The 21933-nt window shown below is 42.1% G+C and overlaps 1 protein-coding gene across 7 annotated transcripts in view; it reads left to right on the forward strand.

Moving 5' to 3' along the window:
• Nucleotides 1-6448: 6448 nt before the first annotated feature.
• FAT1 (FAT atypical cadherin 1) overlaps nucleotides 6449-21933 on the forward strand; it is a 112650-nt gene continuing 97165 nt past the window's right edge. For 5 of the 7 annotated variants that reach the window (XM_063335066.1, XM_063335068.1, XM_063335070.1 and 2 more), the window contains exons 1-2: nucleotides 6453-6729; nucleotides 14485-17773. In XM_063335066.1, the coding sequence (XP_063191136.1) occupies nucleotides 14506-17773 (3268 nt within the window). In that variant the 5' untranslated portion in view covers nucleotides 6453-6729; nucleotides 14485-14505. Of the gene's footprint in view, nucleotides 6730-8183; nucleotides 8309-14484; nucleotides 17774-21933 lie in introns of those variants that run through there. The other 2 variants (XR_010071108.1, XM_063335067.1) reach the window with 2 other exon arrangements.

Here is a 21933-nt window from a genome sequence, read left to right on the forward strand (position 1 = left end):
TAAACCAAACCATAACCTAAGATTAATTAAAAGCTGGAGGAACAAGCAATACCTCCTAAAGAAACATGAGGCTTATGACATGGTAGATGCCAGCTCAATTAAAATCTCTTTGAGCCCTACAGTACACTGAAGTCAATTGGTTTCTAGACTTACATGATATATATATTTTAATGCTGTAGATTTATAAGCTGTAAGTCTAAACCTAGTCTTTATAAAAGGACCGATGACCACAATAAAAGGGGCATAATGACTTAGTCCCAGTAGAGAGCTATGCCTTTCCTTCTTCTTTATGACCTGAAGAATTTTGAAGAGATTCAGAGTATTAAATTTCAAGATTAATCATCCTAGACTAAATTAAAACTGGTCTACCAATCCATGAACAATAGGCAAATCCATGGCTTATGCAGAGACCAACCTTATTCCTGATGTTTATGAGTACCACAGACGCTGGGGCTCTCTACTTTTCATTACAGTTCTTCAAACCCTGGTTCTGGCTTTAAGACCAATTTAGAACCGGAATAACCAGTGCCTTACTACAAACCAGAATATAACAGTGTAACACCAACCCTTCTTTTACTTCGTTCATCTCTACGTAATACTGATGTCACTTGAGCTCTTGAAAACTAATTTTGTGAACTCACACCAGCTCCGGGATTAACGTAACCTGGACAACTAATTCCAACAACTCAAAAACAAGGAAGTTTAGTTCCCAATTTACCACCATTTTTTAGCACTATGATATATCATCATCTGGACTCCAACTTTTTTAGTTTTGAAAGCCCTAAGCTTTAAATTGCTAAATTTACAGCTGAAGAACCAAATCAAGAAAACAGAAGGTTTAAGACACAGTAGAAAGCAGATTTCTTTCTTTCACCTCTTTTTGTCCTACAGAGTGACAAAGTCACTCTGGACTGGTCAGCCCAGAAACCCTGTTCCTAACTCCAGTGTTAAACCTGTGCTTCACAAAACCAAAATACCAGCCTACACAGCTTAAATAAATAAATAAATAAATAAATAAAGTTTAATCACCATTATAGCCTAACCCTTTCCTGATCTTTTTGAATACTTTAATTGTCCTTTAATTATTTAAGTCTAAATTGAAGAGTTCCTCCTGTTATCGGCATGAGACTGTGAACCGATGCCACTCTGCCTCGAGCTCAGTGGATCTGAACTCGACAGTGCAGTCCAAGCACCACTCAGTGGGGAGACGACAGCACCTAACGGAGGAGCAGATTTATCCTACCTTGCTAGCCAGGCAAGATAAAAATCCCGCAGGTCTCCATAGCATCATCATTGCACTCTAGGGAATAATGAAGATAAGTGAGATGTTTCACTTTTATATGGAGTCCACTAGCACAAACCATTAGCCTAAATTTCAATCCAAACCTTTAATCAAAATACCAGCACAGTCCATATCTGTGCAGCTGGTTCCGTTCCAGTTTGCCACTGTGGCATAGAGTAGGATGAAGGTCATAAAAGCAAATTTTCCCTATGTGATATTTGCTAATTATTCATTATGTGGACTTAAAGTTACCTGTTTGACTAGCCCTCAGCCTGAGATAGATTGGTGAAGAAAAGTGTGATGTGGAAAAGCGTCTCGTTTCCAAAGCGAAGCGAAAATGCTTCTCAAAAGTTGGCATACACAGAGGTAATCTGTAATATCAACATATTGTAAACATGAGGCTGCCTAGCTCAGTCTTGTTTAGAGGATGTATTTCTCATTCTTGCTGCTTGGAAAATAAAAAAATAAAAAAAAATCACTCTTTTCCAGATCAGCTGTCTCTGCCAGTTTAAAGGCTCAGAAAATAACGATTTAAATATTTGACTGTCCTCCCCCCATTAATACTTGAAGAACTCGTTGTACCTAGAGACATAAAATAAACTTTTAAGTCTTTTTTTCTTCCCCTCCCCCCATGGAATTGCCCCAGGTTTTCTTTACTATTCTGTGTTCGTATTTAACACGTATCCACAAATAGCTGTAGCTCGTAAGTCTAATGAGTCGCCTCAGTAAACTCCTCCTTAGGTTCACAGGGCACACAATGGCTTGTCAAGTAGCTGAGGTTGTTTAGCATTTCATTATACCGACGCTGATATATGACTATTATTTTAACATTGCTGCCTTGAAAGTCTTGAAAAGCACTGCGAAAGGGTACCTAATCAAATAGTCAGTGATATTTTACGCAGTAAGAATTCTCTAGGGTAAAAGAAAGTCAATAAAAATAATTAAACTATGAAAAGTTAAATGTTCTTGCTCAAATTCTGTCAGATGAAGAGACGCATGCAAAGGCAATCCTAAAGATTTTTGGGGGGGTTGCAAAAGTTTGATTTAGGCAGAAAAATGCCAGCACCCTCTCAAATGTGTATCTCATACAAATTTCCTCCTTTTCCCCCTCTAAAAAAGGAAGGGATAGTGGGAAAGTGGACAGTTGCGGTTCAACCCAAGTTTGCCAAGAGTAGGCAAGAACAGCCAGAAAGGAAGAATTGTTTTTTATTCCCTAGGTCTGCATTTATAAGAGAGGAAATAAAACGGAGTGGGAAAGGAGTGTACATCCTTGACTGCAGGCCAGGGAGAGGACGATTACCAAGTTTTGGGGAGCTGTTTTGTTTTGTTTTGCTTTCCAAAGGCTACAACTAATTGAGATGCTGGGGAGGTCTTCCTAAAACATTGGGGCCAGATGAAGAAAAGGAGGGTGGCCAGAGCAGAGGTTCTACTAATCACCCTCCTTCTCTCTCCGTAAACACGATTCAGAGAGGGTACAGGTTTTGTGCTACCTCTTTGTACTGTAGAGAATTTTATTCTTACCGCGAAACCAATGTCAGATCAGTTCATATTTAGCTGACGGAGAACTTGCTTGAAACTGTGCCTGACCCCATTACTGAGAAGATGTATTTGCCCTCTGCCACAGAGGCTCAATGTTTATGGGCCCTTGATTGCCCCCGAGTCACAGGCTGCTATTGTGTTCAAAAGTGCTTTTTTTGAAACTGCACTTGATGTAGCAATTGCAACTGTTTCACCGCCATAGAGACCAAGCCATAATTATCCTCGCCTTTGCCATCTCTGAGCCGGTGCAAATCAAAGCGCCGATTTCGATCTTGAAAGCTTTATGCAGCTGAAGTCCCTACAATTTGAAACTCTCTTCTCTTTTCCAAAAAAATGGGAGCCTAGAGATCAGCCCAAAGTACTTGAGATATCATTCCCCATGTGCACACCTGGGGCTGCTAGCTGGAAAATTTCTCTGGAGGACACTTGACCCGTATTTACTTCCGATCTATTGACTTCCCCAGTTGATGAATCCGCTCCTGTTTGTTAAATATATAGCAAAAAGGAGTTGGGATCTATGAGGTTAAGTTTTGAGGTAGATTAGTGAGAAGAGTGTTAGAGCCACAATGCCTTACAGGGCGATGATGATGATGATGATGATGATCATTATCTGGGAATATAATTTCTGATTGCCCTATTTTATGACAAGAATTCTCTACATAACTGCTTGCTGGTAGTCCGATACTATATTTCTATTTCAGGTTTTGGGAAATAATTCCAAAGTTGAAGGGTCAATGTTTCTCTTAAAAGAAAGCTGTCTAATCCAGAGAGCTATTTTTTTTTATTGACGGCTGAGCTAAAACTTGTTTCAGCTTAGGTACTTTCATAAGGACAAGGTTATGTTAATAGATGACAGGGGGCATCAAACATACTTTGCTACAATGGTTATAAGACTGGAAGATTTTGAGAGAAGCGCGTGGTGCCCTAGGCACTGAAGCACGATTTCAAGTATTCTCTTTTGTACCTTTCCTATAGGTTAGCAGTATGTAACAGAATATATTAATTTTCTTTAGGATAACATATCAAAAAGATACCCTGGGAAGATTAATCTTTAAATGTGACAGTCAGCAATGATTATAACAGCTTTATTGACACTGTTTCAGAGACCAAAAATCAAAGGGCAGAGAAAACATTAAATAAAAATTGGAATATTCAGTAACTATCAGAATGACTTTGTCAATATTATTCATGATGTTAGAAACCTGGTTTAGAAGGTAAAATTATACATATCAAGAAGACTTATGAATACACTTGCCTGGACATCTTGGCTCCAACACTTTATCTGAAGCGCTAAGCACCATTACCCACCGTTGGAGAGTGACGGCGTATCCCTTTATTCTTCATCTAAAGTACTTACTGTCAGCATAGCATGTGTATAGCAGAAAATCCGAACCAGAAACCCCTGAGGTTTTTTATCTTTACCAGCTACTTTTGAGAGATGCTCCTGTCCCTCTTATAGGAGGTTAGTGCAATTAACCACCACCGCACTTCCCCAGGCACTGAGAATTAAAGTTTAGACAAATATTTAAACAGTCTGCTGCTCTGGCCTTTCACTTAACACAATCAACCACAATACGGCCATGGGTCTGAAAGACAGCAAATTTTATACTCCAAAATTATAACATATTTGCAAATATACTGAGTAGAAGTATGGTTTGCATTTGTTTCTAGCCCTTTACTATAACGCCTCTAAAGTGTTCCCCTTTTAGCTCTTTTCTGGAATGCTGTTTTCAATGCAGTTTACTTTATGAAGATCACTTTGAAGCAGTTTTTACAGAAGGAAAGATCATTTGGCCCCGGTGTCACTTGGATAAGGACTTGGTATAATTCCATCTAGGGGCTTCAAAAAGTGACTCTGAGATGCTAAGTAAATCAATCAGCTGTGTCTGTTGTGGAAATCTACAAGGCCAGAGAATTTTGACATTAAACTTTCCAGACAGGTTCATTCAAAGTGATCATTCCCAGGCGGATTTGGCTTGTATGCAGTATTTGGAAATGCACTTAGTATTTATATACTGCAGTTTGTATCTGCTCTTCCTAACACAGAATGTACTGCACGCTCACTTGGCGGATAGATTTTAGTGGTGTATCTTATAGGAAATAATGATCCAATGTCTTCAGAAGTCAATTTCACTTTTGGAGGAAGGCCACGACTTTAAGGTTCTTAGGGATAAATGGTGTCATAAAAGAATATTTTACCTTCTGAGAATGTCAGACTGCTTTACAAATGTAGTGTTACACTATCTCTCTCAAGTAAATAACTTTTAAAGCAGTTTCTGTATTTTCCCCCAAATTTTATAAACCCCAGCATTCAGGAACCACTGAGGCCCTTGCTTTCATCTGGTCCCTGCCACTTAGCGGTGCCACCTCTCCTGGAGTTCGTCAAGGAAAAGTAATTGTTTGGAGATTACTTTGAATGAGGGAGAACCACAGTATAAATATGCCTTGCTTGGTTATGCTTTATTATTTTTGAGGAGCTGCCGTTTTGCCTTTTTTTTTTTGGGGGGGGGGGGGGTGGAAACCTTTTGGTATGCCTTGAAAAATACAGCTCCTCTGAAAAAAAGAAAAAAGGAAGGAAGAAAGAAGAAAAATAAGGAGAGAAAGAAAAAAAAGATGATGAAGCAGAAAAAGTAAAAAAAAAAAAAGAAAAAACTCAAAAAAAAACACACACAAAAAAGAAAAAAAGCAAAAGAGAAAAAGAGACAGGAAAAGAGAAAAAAAAGAAAAACAAAAAAAAAGAGGAAAGAAAAAAGAGGAAAGAGGAAAAAAGAAAAAAGAAAAAACAGGAAAAAAAGAAAAAAGAGGAAAGAAAAAAGAGGAAAGAGGAAAAAAGAAAAAAGAGGAAAGAGGAAAAAAGAAAAAAGGGAAAAATTGAAAGAAAAAAGAAGGAAAAGAGAAGAGAAGAGAAGAGAAGAGAAGAGAAGAGAAGAGAAGAGAAGAGAAGAGAAGAGAAGAGAAGAGAAGAGAAGAGAAGAGAAGAGAAGAGAAGAGAAGAGAAGAGAGCTCAGCTCAGCCCCCCCGCAGTCCCCCGGTGGTTCCAGACGCCGAGCCGGAGCAGCGGGGGGAAGCCGCGTCCCGCCGAGCCGAGCGGCGCTGGGCCGGCGGACCCCCTCACGGGCGCCGAGTCCCGGCGGGGTCCCGGGTGGCGGGCGGCGGCGGGGGGGGGATGGTTCAGTCCGCCTCTCCGCACCTGCGGGCCGCCCCAGGTGCGCGGCAGCGGCCCCGCGCGGATCCGCGGCGGCGCGGAGCGGTGCGCGCTGCTGCTGCTGCCGCCGCCACCGCCGCAGCGGTGAGGGGAGGGAGGGGGGAGCTGCCGGGAGCGGGGCCCGAGGGGGGACGGACGGAGTGCGAAAGAAGGCAGAGGGAGAGGGAGGGAGGAAAGGAGGGAGGGAGGGAGGCGGGGGGAAGGAGGGAAGGAGGGAGGGAATCGCGATCCGGCGCAGCTTCCCCACTCACTCTCTCCGCGGCTGCAACTCCTCAACTCTGCCCGTTCTTTGCCTGGACATGTCTTAAGAAAGTTGGATTTCTCCCTTTCGTCTTCTTTTATTTTTTTTTCTCCTTTTCTTCTTTTTTTTCCTTTTTCCTTTTTTTTCCCCTTTTTTTTTTCTTTTTTTTTATTATTTTTCGTCTCCCCCTCTATTTTTCCTTCCCACCCTCGTTCCAGTGGGAAGCGGCGGATGGGTGGGAGCCGACATGCCGCGCTGTGGCGATGGGGACGGGCTCCGCGCTCGCTGCGCGCCGGAGCCGCGCTGAGCGCCGGGGCCGCGGCGGAGGTCGAGCTCTAGAGGTGCGCGGCCACCGGGGCATCCCTGGGTTCTTCTGGAAAGGAGGAAAAACAACCGGGGGAACGGAGATGAACTGAGCTGGAAGCGGACTTTGGGAGAAGAGCGCCGAGTCCAGCCGGTCTGGTGAGTTCTTTGTTTAATGAGTTTATTATCAGCGGGGTGCTTAAAGAGGTGATTCCCGTGGGATTTTTGGTGCGTTAGTGGAAATACTCAGGTTTTCGCTTCAGCCCGTAGTTTATAACTGTGTAGTATATGTATGTTTCTGTATATATCAATACATACCCATGCACATCGACTTTATCCGAAGCTATGCCTACCTGGGGCTGAGGGCACCCCCGGCTCCATGGAGAGACGCGGTTTCCCGACCCCTACTCTCCCCACCTCCGCAGCCGGAGCCGGGCTCGGCGCCGCGGACTACCGGCTCTGCCCCGCTCCGCTGGCCCAGCCTGGTCGCCGCCGTGCCCGCCGCGCTCGCCCGTCCGCTGTGGCGCGGCGCCCCCTGCCCGCCCGCCGCCGAACTGCGGCCCCGCCGCTACCGGGGCCGGTGGCCGGACTAGAGCCGGGGGGAGTGATGAACCCGAAAGCCGTCGCTTTCTGCAGGGGTCGGACTTCTTCTGATCTGCAGCACCGGGCTTCGGTTACAGAAGCCGCCCCTCCTCCCCCGGCTTTACGTATTTATGTGGCTAATAAAAGACGTGGCGGGGCTAATGTGCCCCCGCCGGCTTCTCCCGCCCGTAGCCCGGCTTCGCCGTGAGCCCGCTGGGCCGGGCTTCCCCCGGCAAAACATTTGATCGTGATTAGGAGCGATGACTTATTAATGAGGCGGGGAACCCTCCCAGGGCTCTTTCGGAGTATTTAATCTTTAACGTTGGGCTGGCTGATAGGCATCCATCCATCCCTCCAGCGCGACTCCGGCGGGGCGCCTCCCGAGGTAGCCCCTACCTTTACCGAGGTAGCCCGTACACCCCTCCCCCGCTTCTCCCCGGCCCCCGCTGCTTTCCCCGGCACCGTGCCCTGGCTCCGCTCCTTAAAACAGCGGCCGGGAGCCGCGGTAGCCTCCAGTCGGTTTTGGCTTCTGCTGAGGAAGGGACCTCCCTCCGGCACGGCCGTTAAGCGCCGGCTCGCCCAGCTCCACCGAGCCCGGGAGGCGCCAGTGGCGAGCGCGGGGCTCGCCCCGTGTCCCCGCCGCTGCTCGGACGGCAGAGCCCCGCCATCCGCGGACCGCCCGTTCCCCCGCGGTCTGACGGCCTCCCTCGCCATCCCCCGTAAGATATTCCCCGCTTTGGGAAGTTTCCGAGCAGACTCTCGGAGGGAGGACGTCGCCCTCCCGCCACCGACATCCCCCCCCGGCCGGGCTGGAGCGTGGCGAGCGCTGCGGCGGTCGGACCCGACCCCGCTCCCAGCGAGCCCTGGGCCACCGGGGAGGAACAGCTTGTGCCGCAGGGAGGCGGGTCGGGGCGCGGAGGCCGCCGCTCCCTCTACCGCGCCCGCGGAGCGCCGCAGAAACGAGTTCCGGAGGGGCGGCCGTCCAGCGCCGCGGAGGAATACGGCTGGGGGCTGGGGGGGGAGGAGTGGGGGTTGCGCGGCGGCCCTGAGGGGGCGGAGGGGCAGCGGCGAGGCGCGGTGGCGGCCCGTGAGGAGAAGGGGGAGCGGCGCGGCGGGCGGCGAGCGGGGCTGGCCCCGGCCCCGCCGGCAGCGAGAGGTGAGGTAGTGGGGCGGCGAGTTGGGAGAAGTTTCGGTGTCGGTGGGGGCGCCCCCGGCCCCCGCTTTGGGAAGTTGGGGCGCTGAGGAGAGGCCGCCTCGTGTTGCTGGGGCCGGTGGGAAGGGGCTGCGGAGCGGAGCCGGACCCCTCCGCCGCGGGCCGGGGTGGCCGCCGGCTGCGGCGGGCCCTGGTTCTTCCCCTCCGACCCCTTCCCCGGCTCCCCTGAGAGGCGGCCGGAGCTCAGCCGGCAGGTTGCTCCCAAGTTCCGTCCGGGAGAAAAGGGGGTGGCGGTGATATTTCGCCCCGGAGGCAAGGTGTCTTCGTGGGATGGGCCGCGGCAAACTTAATTCCCCGGGAAGCCGGCAGGGGCGATTGGCGGCCGGCAAAGTACCTCGGGGTGACTTTCTTCCTTTGTTCGCCGCGTCCCTCCTTGCGTTCCCGTCCGGATTCCTCCGAAAAGAGCCGGCAAGGACGCGGGTCTCCGGGAGAGCCCGGCCGAGCGCATCAGCCCGGCTGCTGCGGCTTTTTTCCTTCCTTCTTTACGGCAGTGGAAACAAACCAAAGCTTTGTTCGGAAGGTGCGCTTTTTAATCTCTTGGTGTCAGTAAGTGACGGTGTGCCTTACCGCTGATACTACTCCCCCCCCCCCCCCATCCCTCCATAAACTTTTTTTTTGCAAACGCATTAACAAATTAAAACCTTCTAACAGCAGGTTTTCCTACGGTTTAAAACTACTTGCCTGCAAGTTGTTCCTAGGCAGCTGCATGGGAAATATTACCTGTATTCTTTTCCCATCTCTGCTGTCTTCCTGTAAAAGAAAAGAATGCTGTGCAATAGATGTGTATTTCCTATTGACTTGTATAACTATGTGGAAATATTCAGCTATTTAGTGAGTAAAATACCTTATTTTAACGCTGAAAGCTATTTCATTTTTAAGTTTGTTGTTGTTGTTGTTGTTGTTCTCTGGGAAATCCTAAAAATCTCACTTTTAGGAGACTGGAAGGTGAACTTTAGTAGTAGTCCCAGTATTGGGATAGTGTCCTGTTTTTTGTAACTTAGCATGTGAAAGAACTTTATGTGGCTAAGTTACCAGTGCAAGTAAGCAAACTAAAGTCCCTTTAAACCCTTAAAGTTTTACATCTTTTATTTTAACTTTTTTTTAAGTTTAAAACTGAGTTCAAGCTCAGTAAAACTAATTTGTCATTACAAACTTTAAGGTGCCATGTTAAATTTCAATCAAACTCTTTCATTCAGAGAGATTGGAGGTCTGCTTTTCCTTGCACAACTGGTGAGTTTACTATTAGATACACTATAGTAAGTACCTGCCCTACAGATAAATAGTGAAAATTCTCTGTGTGAAACTTTGTTTCACTCTGGCTGTTTCAATTTTTAGCATGCGGTTTGAATAAAGCTGCTGCATTTTCCTTTCAACAGCAAAGATCTTGAAAGCATAAATCAAAATTATCTCATGGGATTAACTCATAATGTGGAGAATACAAGCATCAAATTTACTGGACTTTAGTCACAAGTTTAAACTGTTATGTTAATCTCTGCAACGATGTACATTTTTTGAATAATTTACCAGCTTTACTAAAGTAACGTTACCATATGCTTTCATCATGTGTTAATTTTCTGAATACCAAAACAGACGGGCACCCTCCCTCCCAGAAGAGCAAAAGACGCTGTTAAGCTTTTTGATTGGAAAGTGAAAGATGTTGAAAGAGCTAAAGCTGATTTTATTTTTTTTTCCAGACTACATAAATAATTACTTTTAAGCAATTGAAAGAGTAGGTGTAACAACAGTTAGTACAGCCCACAAAGCCACACGATCTGTCGTAGACTTCTACAATAGGAACCCTGTCGTGACTGTTTAGTTACTGCTGTAATAACTTTTCACAGTGCATTTTTGTCAATGGCATCAGTTAATGTGTGCTGATCAAAACTGACCTTTAAAGTATAGGTGATGTTTTGATTGGTGGGGACATAACTTAACTTTGTGAATCAAAGAAGCTGGTGCACATATGGAGGGAAACCCCCGCTACATTTGCTAAAAGTTAGTGAAAGATTTCAGTAGACAAGCATTGTAGAAACAGCACTAAAGAACCTCTTTTAGTCCCCAAAATGCTCTTTGATGTGTCCCTAGAGCAGTGTAACAGGCCATCCTCACAGACTCTCCCTCTGCTGATGTAAATGTGTAGATTAGTCTTACAGTAGGTCCTTCTGGACTTAACTGGTAGATCTTGCATGTAGAAAAGGGATAGCAATGGGACTAAGACTCATGACTCAGGCTGTGTGGCCTGATTTAGATTCTTTTTCTACCTGTGACTTTTATTTGATTACTGTGGGAGTAAATCTCTCAATGTGTGGTCACCATCGGTACATTATTTAGAAGATAAGCTTGATTTGCCTGGTTTTTCTGTGTGTTTTTTTTTTTGTTTGTTTGTTTGGGTTTTTTTTTGTTGGCTTCCTTGGTGTTGAGATTGCCATTTATTAAATTCTGTATTTTCATGCTTAAAACTTTCAAGTCTCAAACTATAAACTTTGAAGTCTGTATAATGTAAACATACTGCCAAGAGAAACAGTCTTTTATATGACTGCTATCTTATCCAAATCATCTTCATTTGTAAGTTATCACTTTGAGGTCTGCTAGCCCCAAAGTTTTGCTTGTTGTTATACCTTTATTGTGAAGATAGTTCATATTTCTAAGTTGTGTTAGTATTTTTTCCATATACAAATTATGTTAACAGTGTTGATGCATTAATAATTTTGTTAACATTGTAACTAAGTACTAAAACTGACTTATGTATCTCGGTGCTGAGTATGCATATAAATAAAAATGACCTGGATGTGCTTATAAATAAAAATTATCCAAATAATAATTTCCAAATAGGAAATCAAAGTTTGTTTGAAAGTAGCTTTTCAGAATAAATACGGTGCGTGCTTCTTATAAACCGAGGGCTATGATGTTTTGTTAAGCAAACGGTTGCCTTATGTGTTGAAAATGGATGCAGAAAATCCTAAACTGGTCATATTCCAAAAATAATAAAAAATTTAGGAGTTCAAAGCGTAGCCTTTGGCTAAAATGTTTCTGAAATTCAGTCATTCTGGCTCACTGTAATGAGCCATCCGAGTTTATATCTAACACATTATCACTTCATCTTAACACTTTAATACTTTCCCTTAGTAGTTAACTGTCTTTACAACTGGCATTGTTTAATACCTTAGATATTTATCAAGATTATATTCTGTTGATTTTTTGGATAATCCTGGATCAACATTTTTTAGTTTCCAGTAGCTCTGTAAATTATGACAAGATGGAAAAAGTGTCACGTAACAGAAATTACTAACTTGTTTTTATCTAAGGTGGTTAACTGTTCAGCTGAGAGATGTTCCTAAGCTCTAGGTGCTGACTCAGCAAGCCTTAGAAGTTGCTGCTAAGAAATGGGTTCTTTTACTGATAGTTGTGTCATCATGTGTAACAGACTGCCTGTTGCCAGTTCTGAGCAGTATTCACCAGAAGTTATTACAGAAAAGCAGCAAAAAGTGCTTAAGGTATTATGGCACAGAAAAATATTTATGGTAATAGTAAAACACACGTATGTGACTTTGAATTTTAATGAGGAGTTTGGATAGCTTAATGCAGTCTAATGCATCAGTGTGGTGCGCGTTGGGTCTAATGCGCCTGAGATGTGAGGGGCAAATGATAAAAGATACAGGCAGGTACAGTGTTTTACCTAATAAATATACCACTTCAGACAGCTTATTGCCAAACGTAAGCGTGGACAGTGAGTTACAGGATGCCATAGCATCAGAAGTCAAGCTGGGTTTTGGGCTTCAGCATGAATTTAAAAAAAGAAAAATAAAATCCTAGTGTAACTGAGGAAGAAAAGAGGGGAAGATCTGACCAGATCAGCATAGGAACTGATCATCAAGCAGTTTTTGACAGTAGACTGCTTCCAAAATTCCAGCAAGATGGAATAAAAGAACCTGTTTCTGTTGATTGCTTAAAAATGATGTATCAATTCCTAAACATGTTTTTTAGGACAGTCTAATGGTGTCTTAATTTGCTCAGAATTTTGGATGTATTGATATCAGTTATTTATTTCAGGGTTTTGGTTGTTTTGTTTGGGGTTTTTTTGTTGTTCTTTTGGGGGAGGGATTAAATTGTTTACTTGGCAGTATGTTAGGGGGATGAAGCCCTGGAGACCCAAGTGTCTGCTTATTCCCAGGAGAAATCACAGCTTGGGAAAAAGAGTAGATAGGGGACGAATAATATTGTTAACTCACTGAAATGGTGGCTGTTCCAACCACTCATTTGCCCTCCCAACTTTTCCTTCATCCAGCTTTAAGACCTTGTTAGTAGTGGTTCCAGCTAGTGACTTACTTTTAAAAGCTCCTACACTTCTTATTGTTTGCTCAGTCACTTTTTATTGTTTGCTATGGTTATAGCTTTAATCATGTAACTTAATTGCTAGATTTGGAAGACAGACATGCTCTTTTTTTTTTTTTTTCCCTTCCAAAAGGGTGCTAGCTAAGTTTGCATTATTCCCCTCTAATATTTCTTATAGTTTTTATGAACCTGAGTCTGAAATTCTCTTCTCAAAATCATTGACTTACTAATGGCTGTGGCTGAATTACCTTCTTCTGAGGTTTTGGAGTGAACTGTTGACACAAGTAGATTACTTTGCTCTAATGCTTTCTAGTGGGCAGAGGCAGTCCATGGAATTTCAGCCAATGCGATCTTTCATGTACCTACCTGAGCTGGTAGGAATTAGGGGAGAAATAGCTGTAGGACAAAATGTGAGTGGAGGAAGGAGGCAAGATAATGGGATACTTTTTGAGCTGAGACGAACAGAACTAGCGTGAGGATAGGCACTGAGGAGTAGGGGCTGACACCCAAAGACAGAGTAGGGGCAAACCAGGGCTAAAATGTGGGAGAGAAGGTCAGGAAGAATGAAAGAAGAGTACAGTGCGGAATTGCTGTGATTAGGAGTTAGTATGAGTTGTATAACAAACTGGCCAGGGAAGAAGATGCTAAAGGAGAGGTAAGGGGAAAATATTTAGGATAAATAGGGAAAGGTGAAGGAAAAGAGTGTGTACTACTTAATCAAAGCAGTCAAGTCAAAGCTAGATTGCTTTCTGCTAGCTGGAAAGAAATTTTTCCCCCAGGGTTTTGTTGAAAGCTTGGGCTTGTTGAGGAAGCATTCTGAAGCTTTGATTTGTTATCCTGTGAGACTTTGGGAAGTAAAGACTGTTGATGTAAACCCGGAATAAGAGGGTAGTCCCAAAGGTCTTGTTCCTGAGGTTTCTGTCTTTCGTCCTACAGCAGTCTTGCCTGGATTTGGGTCTTGGAAATGATACACTGACTTTTTCAGAAGGGGAAGCCAGTGAGGGTGTATCTCTGTGTCTGTCTTGCTGTTCCAGGCTCTTTCCCTGTCATGTCTGGAGTGTGTTTGAGAAACATGTCTTAATTGTTCCTCCAGTTATTTTGGTAGATTTGTGTTCTTGTAGCTCTCAGTACTAATTTGTTTCAGATCTGTTTCGAGAGTAGACTAAAGGAATGTGTCTTACTCTTTATTGGTTTTACAACTTAGTGATGCTTGATAAAAGTTTTTTATGGTATGCGCTGCTGTCCACTGCTCTTATAAGGGTACTCGAAGCTGGAGAGAATACAATACATACATAATTCTCTGTAATTTTTGTAATTCTTGGAACAGGTGCTCATAGGATACTTTGAAGAATGTATGGTAATTTCAAGCCAACTCTTGCAGTTTGTTTCCACATCATTGAACATCAGCCATTTTATAAGCTAAGTAAAATGAGGGAGAAAAATTTTCTATCAAAAGGCAATGTCACATATGAAGTAGAGGACTGTAGCGAATGTTCACTACTCCAGAGTAGTTCAGATCTAGTTTGCTTACTTACAGCAGACAGCACTGGCATATTTCCTCTAACCTGTTGCTTCATGGATTTGTTCATTTGAAGTTAACTCTCTGTGTTCCCCTTGTGTCATGGTAGTAATTCCTAGACTTTCGGTCTTGCTAATTCTTGGCATTTTTTAGGAGTTTTAATTTATCTGCATTTCTATTACTGTAAATCATGTTGACATTTTCTGTAAAGTTATTTGAATAATATTTGAACAGTCATAAGTCGTAACACATCTCTCTCTTGTTTCAGGGTTTCTTTGTAATTGCTGCCATGGGAAGATACTTGACTATGCTGTTGCTGCTGATGCTGCTGGTGCAGCATTTTGGAAACTGTGAAGGAAATCAAAGGCCACATCATGCTACACCAATGCAATTTACACAAGCACAGTATAATGCCACTGTGTATGAGAATTCCGCAGCCAAGACTTATGTTGGGCATCCAGTGAAAATGGGCATTTACATTACAAATCCATTATGGGACCTAAGATACAAAATTATTTCTGGTGACAATGAGAACTTGTTCAAAGCTGAAGAATATGTTCTTGGAAACTTTTGCTTTTTGAGAATACGGACCAAGGGAGGAAACACAGCTATCCTTAACAGAGAGGTAAAAGACCATTATATGCTGACTGTTAAAGCAGTTGAAAAAAATACAAATGCTGAAACGCGCACGAAGGTCAGGATACAGGTACTGGATACAAATGACTTGCGGCCTTTGTTTTCTCCAACATCCTACAGCGTTTCTTTGCCTGAAAACACAGCAATAAGGACGAGCATCGCAAAAGTCAGTGCAACAGATGCAGATATAGGAACAAATGGAGAGTTCTACTATAGCTTTAAAGAAAGAACGGATGTGTTTGCTATACATCCAACTAGTGGCGTGGTAGTTCTAACTGGTAGACTTGACTACTCGGACACTAAGCGTTATGAGATGGAAATTCTTGCAGTGGACCGTGGGCTGAAGCTGTATGGTAGCAGTGGTATAAGCAGTATGGCAAAACTAACTGTTCACGTAGAGCAAGCAAACGAATACGCCCCCGTTATTACAGCTGTTACGTTGACTCCATCAGAATCGGACAAAGATCCAACTTACGCAGTTGTAACTGTAGAGGACAATGATCAGGGTTCAAATGGGGAAATAGCATCATTAAATATTGTTGCAGGTGATCCGCTTCAACAGTTCAAAACAGTGAGGTCTGTTCCAGGGGGTAAAGAATATAGAATAAAAGCCATTGGTCACATCGACTGGGAGAGCCACCCTTTCGGATACAACCTTACACTTCAAGCTAAAGATAAAGGAAATCCCCCACAGTTTTCTTCTGTAAAAGTTGTTCATGTGACATCACCACAATTTAAGTCTGGTCCTGTCAGATTTGAGAAAGAGATATATAGAGCTGAAATAAGTGAATTTGCCCCTCCAAACACACCTGTGATAATGGTGAAAGCTCTGCCTAGTTACCCACATTTAAAATACGTATTTAAAAATACACCAGGCAAAGTAAAATTCAATTTAAATGCTCACACTGGTCTTATTACCACTTTAGAACCCATAAAAGCACAATATGCATCCCATTTTGAACTTGAAGTTGTGACAAGTGACAGAAGAGCTTCTGCAAAAGTATTAATTAAGGTACTAGGCATGAACAGCAATCCTCCCGAATTTACTCAGACATCCTACAAAGCCTCCTTTGATGAGAACGTGCCAATAGGTACGAGTGTTATGAGAGTAAGTGCAAAAGACCCTGACGAAGGGGAGAATGGTTACGTGACCTATAGCATTGCAAACCTAAATCCTTTGCCATTTGTGATTAACCATTTCAGTGGGATTATTAGTACCTCAGAAGACTTGGATTATGAATTGATGCCAAGGGTTTATAATTTAAGGATTCGAGCTTCTGATTGGGGTATACCATATCGTCGAGAAGTTGAAGTTCCTGTTACTATTCTTTTAAATAACCTCAATGACAATATACCTCTGTTTGAGAAAATAAATTGTGAGGGAACAATCCCCAGGGATCTTGGTGTTGGAGAACAAATAACAACTGTATCTGCTATTGATGCTGATGAGCTGCAGTTGGTGAGATACCAGATTGAATCTGGAAATGAACTGGATTTATTTAGTCTAAATCCAAATTCTGGAGTACTTTCACTCAAACAGTCACTAATAGACGGCCTAGGTGCTAAAATGTCTTTTCACAGTTTGAAAATTACAGCTACGGATGGAGAAAACTTTGCAAAACCATTGTATATCAACATAACTGTAGCTACTAGTCGCAAACCGGTCAACTTGGAATGTGAAGAAACTGGTGTTGCCAAAATGCTCGCAGAGAAACTCTTACAAGCAAATAAATTGCACAGTCGTGGAGAAGTTGAGGATGTTTTCTTTGACACTCACTCTGTGAATTTGCATGCACCTCAATTCAGAAGTACTCTCCCCAGCAGCATTGAGATAAGAGAAGACCAACCTGTGGGCTCCAGCATACTACTTATGAATGCTACTGATCTCGATACTGGCTTCAATGGAAAGCTTGTGTATGTTATCTCCGGAGGTAATGAAGACAGTAGTTTCATTGTTGATATGGAAAGAGGAATGCTGAAAATTTTATCTCCCCTTGACCGAGAAGTAAAAGATAAATATACTCTAAATATTACTGTCTATGATCTTGGAATACCACAGAAGTCTGCCTGGCACCTTTTAGATATAAAAATTTTGGATGCTAATGACAACCCACCAGAGTTCCTGCAAGACAGCTATTTTGTTGAAGTGAGTGAAAACAAAGAGCCAAACAGTGAAATAATTCAAATTGAAGCTACTGATAAAGATTTGGGGCCTAATGGAGAAGTGAAATATTCTCTTCTTACAGATACGGACAAGTTTACTATTAATGCTGTGACAGGAATTGTGAAAGTTGTAGGCATTCTGGATCGTGAAGAACAGCATGTCTATTTCTTGAAAATAGAGGCTAGGGACCAAGCTACCGAAGAACCCCAATTATTTTCAACAGTTATTTTGAAAGTGTCTGTAGAAGATGTTAATGACAACCCTCCTAAGTTTATTCCTTCAAATTATCATGTGAAAATTCGAGAAGATCTTCCCGAGGGAACTATTATTACATGGCTAGAAGCCTACGATCCTGATTTAGGCCAGTCAAGTCAAGTGCGTTACAGTCTTTTGGACAGTGGAGATGGCACCTTTGATGTTGACAAACTAAGTGGAGCGATACGTATTGTACAAAGACTGGATTATGAAAAGAAACAACTTTATAACTTGACTGTGCGGGCCAAGGACAAAGGAAAACCCATTTCACTATCCTCTACATGTTACGTTGAGGTTGAAATAGTTGATGTGAATGAAAACTTGCACCCTCCACGGTTCTCTATATTTGCAGATAAAGGCTTTATAAAAGAAGATGCCCCTGTTGGCTCCTCAGTAATGACAGTATCTGCTTATGATGAAGACGCAGGACGAGATGGGGAGGTTAGATATTCCATCAGAGATGGATCTGGTATAGGAGTTTTTCGAATAGATGAAGAAAAAGGTAAGGTGGCATTCTGCTATTTTTATATTCTAAATACATTTTTTTTGCCAGCAAAAAGATAAGAGAAGCTGCTGTGTCACAGTTGACGTAGATGTTCTTGTTAGGACAAAAGTCGTCGCCAATAATGTGTATAGTTCTATCTACCACTTTAATTAAATTATACGTATACATTTGATAAGTAATTTTTCTCTGTCGTCCTCATTTCTATCCAGCCTACCTAAAGCCATTCTTAGATCTTAAAGTCTCTGCCATCTGGCAAAAATAAGAATACTATTGATATAAAATTAAGGTATGCCTCATTTGAACACTGTTGTGTTGTGGACAGTGGGGCTGTGAAGCTAAGGCAGAAAACTGCTCTCTGCAGGGATTTTCATGCTTTTTAACCTTAAGTAATGTCTCTGTTGTTCGTTTACTGGAGGTGTGCATGGGTGTGATATTGCCATACGTGCTAGTTTTGGTAGTTATCTTTTAGAGTTGTTATAGGTGCCCATCTATAAGTTAGTAAGCAATACCTTCTCATGGAAAGGCTTCTGTCAAAGAAAGCATAGATGTAGCCTTTAAAAAAACACTTGTATAAATGAAGCAGACTGAACTGTTGACTTCTTTCATTAATAATGCATAAATTGACAAGCAACTGTAAGCATTATTCTAGTGTCATGTATTCAGAAGAAACAAAATTATGGTTTCAATAAAATTCTAGTGCTGACTTCTCACACTTTGGTTGGACACCTGTGTAGCTGTCCATTCATTTATGTCTCTGACCAAAATAGAGCATTGGTATTGTTCTACTATCTAAGTGCCTTAAAGTAAATTGAGGAGGAATCTTGTGCAAAATTCAGCTACCAGTTATGTGTAGGCAAATTGTGACATATGTGGTTGATGTCTTACAGGAAAAAAACCTTGTAACGGTGAATAAAAAATGTCAATCATACCTGATTCATCCAGTAGCCATTCTGTGTGTTTTATATGTTTCCCACAATTGTGAATGTGGGTAATACAGACTCACAAAATCACTTTACTCTTCAAGGTTTAGGTGAACAAACTGTTACTGGCAATATTTTTTCTTCTGTGAGAGTCAGTTATTAATTTATGTAGTTTGTGGCTAAAGAACCAACTCCAGAGCTTGAAATGTATCATTGATTCTCTTAGCATTGCTTTTAACGAAGCACATAGTTAAGATCTTAACAGATTTTCTGAAAATGGACAAATGAATACTTTTCAAGACAGTAGTTTCACTTCTAGGTTTTTGGTATGTGTGCATACTATTCAGTATGCCTTTCTTTTGACATAAGTATCTTCAAGCTTACCGTGTGTTCTACTATCTTAGAATTACAAATATCTAGTTGTCCTACAGAATGAGTCTGAGTTTGCCAATTTATTGTCCAAGTGATAGATAACAGTAATGAGAATGAAAGAGTGAAGAAATATTTTTATTTTACACCAATGTGAACATGTGTACCTATTTGTATGTATGTGGACAGGTACGTGTATTTCTGTCACAAGAGTACTGTGGCAGAATTAGTTGTCTGCATGCGTTGCCTCTTTACTCTTCTGGCACAAAGCTAGTTTGCTTTACTGAAGAATTGATGTGAGTTTAAGTAAGTTCCTTTTAATCTGTGGGGTTTACAAAGCTGACTGAACTTGGGACAAAACCAGCTTCTATTTAATAGTCTTGTCCAGGACAGTGGCTCTGTATTTTCAAGGCGGGGGAGAGACGTTGCCTATATTCATATCTGGTATCTAGTGTTTGCAGTTCTTCAGGGATGAAAGTAGAGGGATTTGGGGAAGGGGTGAAGAGGGGTTGCTTGTTTTTAGTCTCAGTGAACAAATTCCCCGTAATACACTGGCACGGGGAAGAATGTGTGTATCTGTGTTTGGTGGGTGTGTTTTTCCTTCAAATGTTGGTATAAAGGAACTGAGGAAAGAATGTGGACTATCTGCAAGCTTGACAATGTAGCTTAAATCTTGTCTTGACATTTTTTATTATCTTTTATATTTGCTAAGAAGCCATCAGCGTTGTTACAGAAGACACTCTTTATACTGCAGTGTCTGAATATTTGTCATGTTTTTCAAAATGGACTGGCCTTGATACAGGGAGCAGACTGATAATTAGCCAAGAAAGCACACTAAAGAATTTGTGAAAGAGGAGATCTGGCAAGCAACTCGGTAACTCTTTCAGCTTCCTAAAGGACTCCTGACTTTACCCTTGAGCTACATGTCTCTTCCCGCTGTCTTGGAAAGCATCATACTATACTTTCTGTTCCAAGATGGGTAAACTGGATTTAGGAGGTTGTTTGGAGTCAACGCTTAACTGTTTGGTGGCTAAGAGGAATTCTTTTGTGCCTTGCTTCTTAGGAATCAAAGACAACAATCACATTTGCAGAAAGACTAGATGATTGATGATGATGGAAGGATCAAATAGCTAGTTCCATGTGTGGAATATTTGCTGGCTTTCAGGTTCTCATTTCCATGTTAATAGGCTTTTTAATTTTACATTTCAAAAGATAGGAAATTGTATTAATGTTTGATATTTGTACCTGTAATTCTGGAATTTTCACAAGAGAGTTTAATATAACTTTGCCACTAACTTCTGAGCACTTTTTTCTGAGACTTACCTTTATTTTAGGTTCAGCTGGTTTTCATAGGTTCTGTTTTCTGCAGTCCTGTCCAAACCCTTAGAAATAAATTTCTTAACAGGGAGCCCTAATGGGCCCATATGCCAAAACTCAGAGTTGCTTTGATTACTTTGTTGCCTAATTGCTCTGAAGACACAGAAGAAAAGTACATTAGGGGAGAACTCACTAATATTTTTTAGCTTTCATGTAAGCACTTTTACCCTGAAAAGGCAGTAGTGCTCAGGAAAGGAGAGCAAGATTACCGAAGTCTATAAAATTGGAATAGTTTCTGTACCACCTTCCTCATATCACTTTTTGGTTTTTGCAATGCAAGAAATAGGGCACACTGTTAACAGGTAACCAACCTAAAAGGAAGTGTTTTTCACATTAAGTGTAATAAAGTAATGAAACTCATTTCCCCAGTAAGTTATAGATATTGAAAGTATGACTAAAGAAAATAAATGGTACTAATAAGGTTATTTTGAGGTTTTGGCCTCATGCTATCTCCAGCTCATAAATTGTTAACTGGAAGCCAAGTGGGTAAGGGAAAGAGATCAGAGATCATCACTCAATATATAATGATTCAGAACTATAACAGTACCTTGTGACCGTTACTGCACAGAGATAAAATTAAAATGACATAATAAATGGAGACTATGGGTGTATTACAACAGTATAAGGGGCAAAAATGTTAAAACAAGATTTCTGTGCAGTCAATTTATACAACAAACCAATTTGTTTATCCTTTAGGTATGTGTGTTCAGAAGTTGGAATTTAAGATAGCTTTTTATGTGTGAGCTAGTCTGAAGTCTGCAAATTGAGATGATCATCTGGCTCTAAAAATTGACTACTAAAGCATCTGTAAAGTATTTTCCCAAAGAATTTGATAAGGAGTTGAGCAGATTGGGATGTTTTAATAATAGAAAGCATTGTGTTGATACAGATCCCAGTGTGCCACAAAAAAACCCACATGCACCATCTAAATCCCATTAGCACTGAGCAATAAAAGTGAGATAAATCATGTCAATACCATGCTGCTACTGCCATTTAGAAAAGCTCTAAGGAATGATAGAAGCAATTGCTGGAGGAGAACCTAAAGCCGAAGCTAGGTTGGGACCAAGGCAACCTAGTTCCCATCCCAGCAGGCAAGCAGGGAAAAGGAGAATGTCTTCCTGTTTACTTCTTGGTCGTCAAATATAAGAATACAGTATTTCCATTAAGTATTTGCACTCCTCAAAGGTGAAATGAAAGATGGAAGCTCTAGTATGTAAAAACAGAAAGGACTCCCGGTACTTCTTCCAGCTGCATAGGTGAACAAGGCCATTCAGTGTTGCCCACTGGGCTGGATGTGACTGTTATGGGAGCACCAGCACATGGTAACCAAGTTTCCCCACCGATTTTCAGTTGTAAAAATGAGAGCTGTTACTAGTTTTGCTCAGTATGTGGCCTTCTCCAAATATTTTTTTGCCAAGCAGACCGCTCCTTTCCTTGAGATACCAGGGCTTCTAGTTTATTACGGAGAGTTGGGTTTTATCTTGTTTCTAG

This window comes from Chroicocephalus ridibundus, chromosome 5 (genome assembly GCF_963924245.1).
Source record: "Chroicocephalus ridibundus chromosome 5, bChrRid1.1, whole genome shotgun sequence".
Classification (NCBI taxonomy): domain Eukaryota; kingdom Metazoa; phylum Chordata; class Aves; order Charadriiformes; family Laridae; genus Chroicocephalus; species Chroicocephalus ridibundus.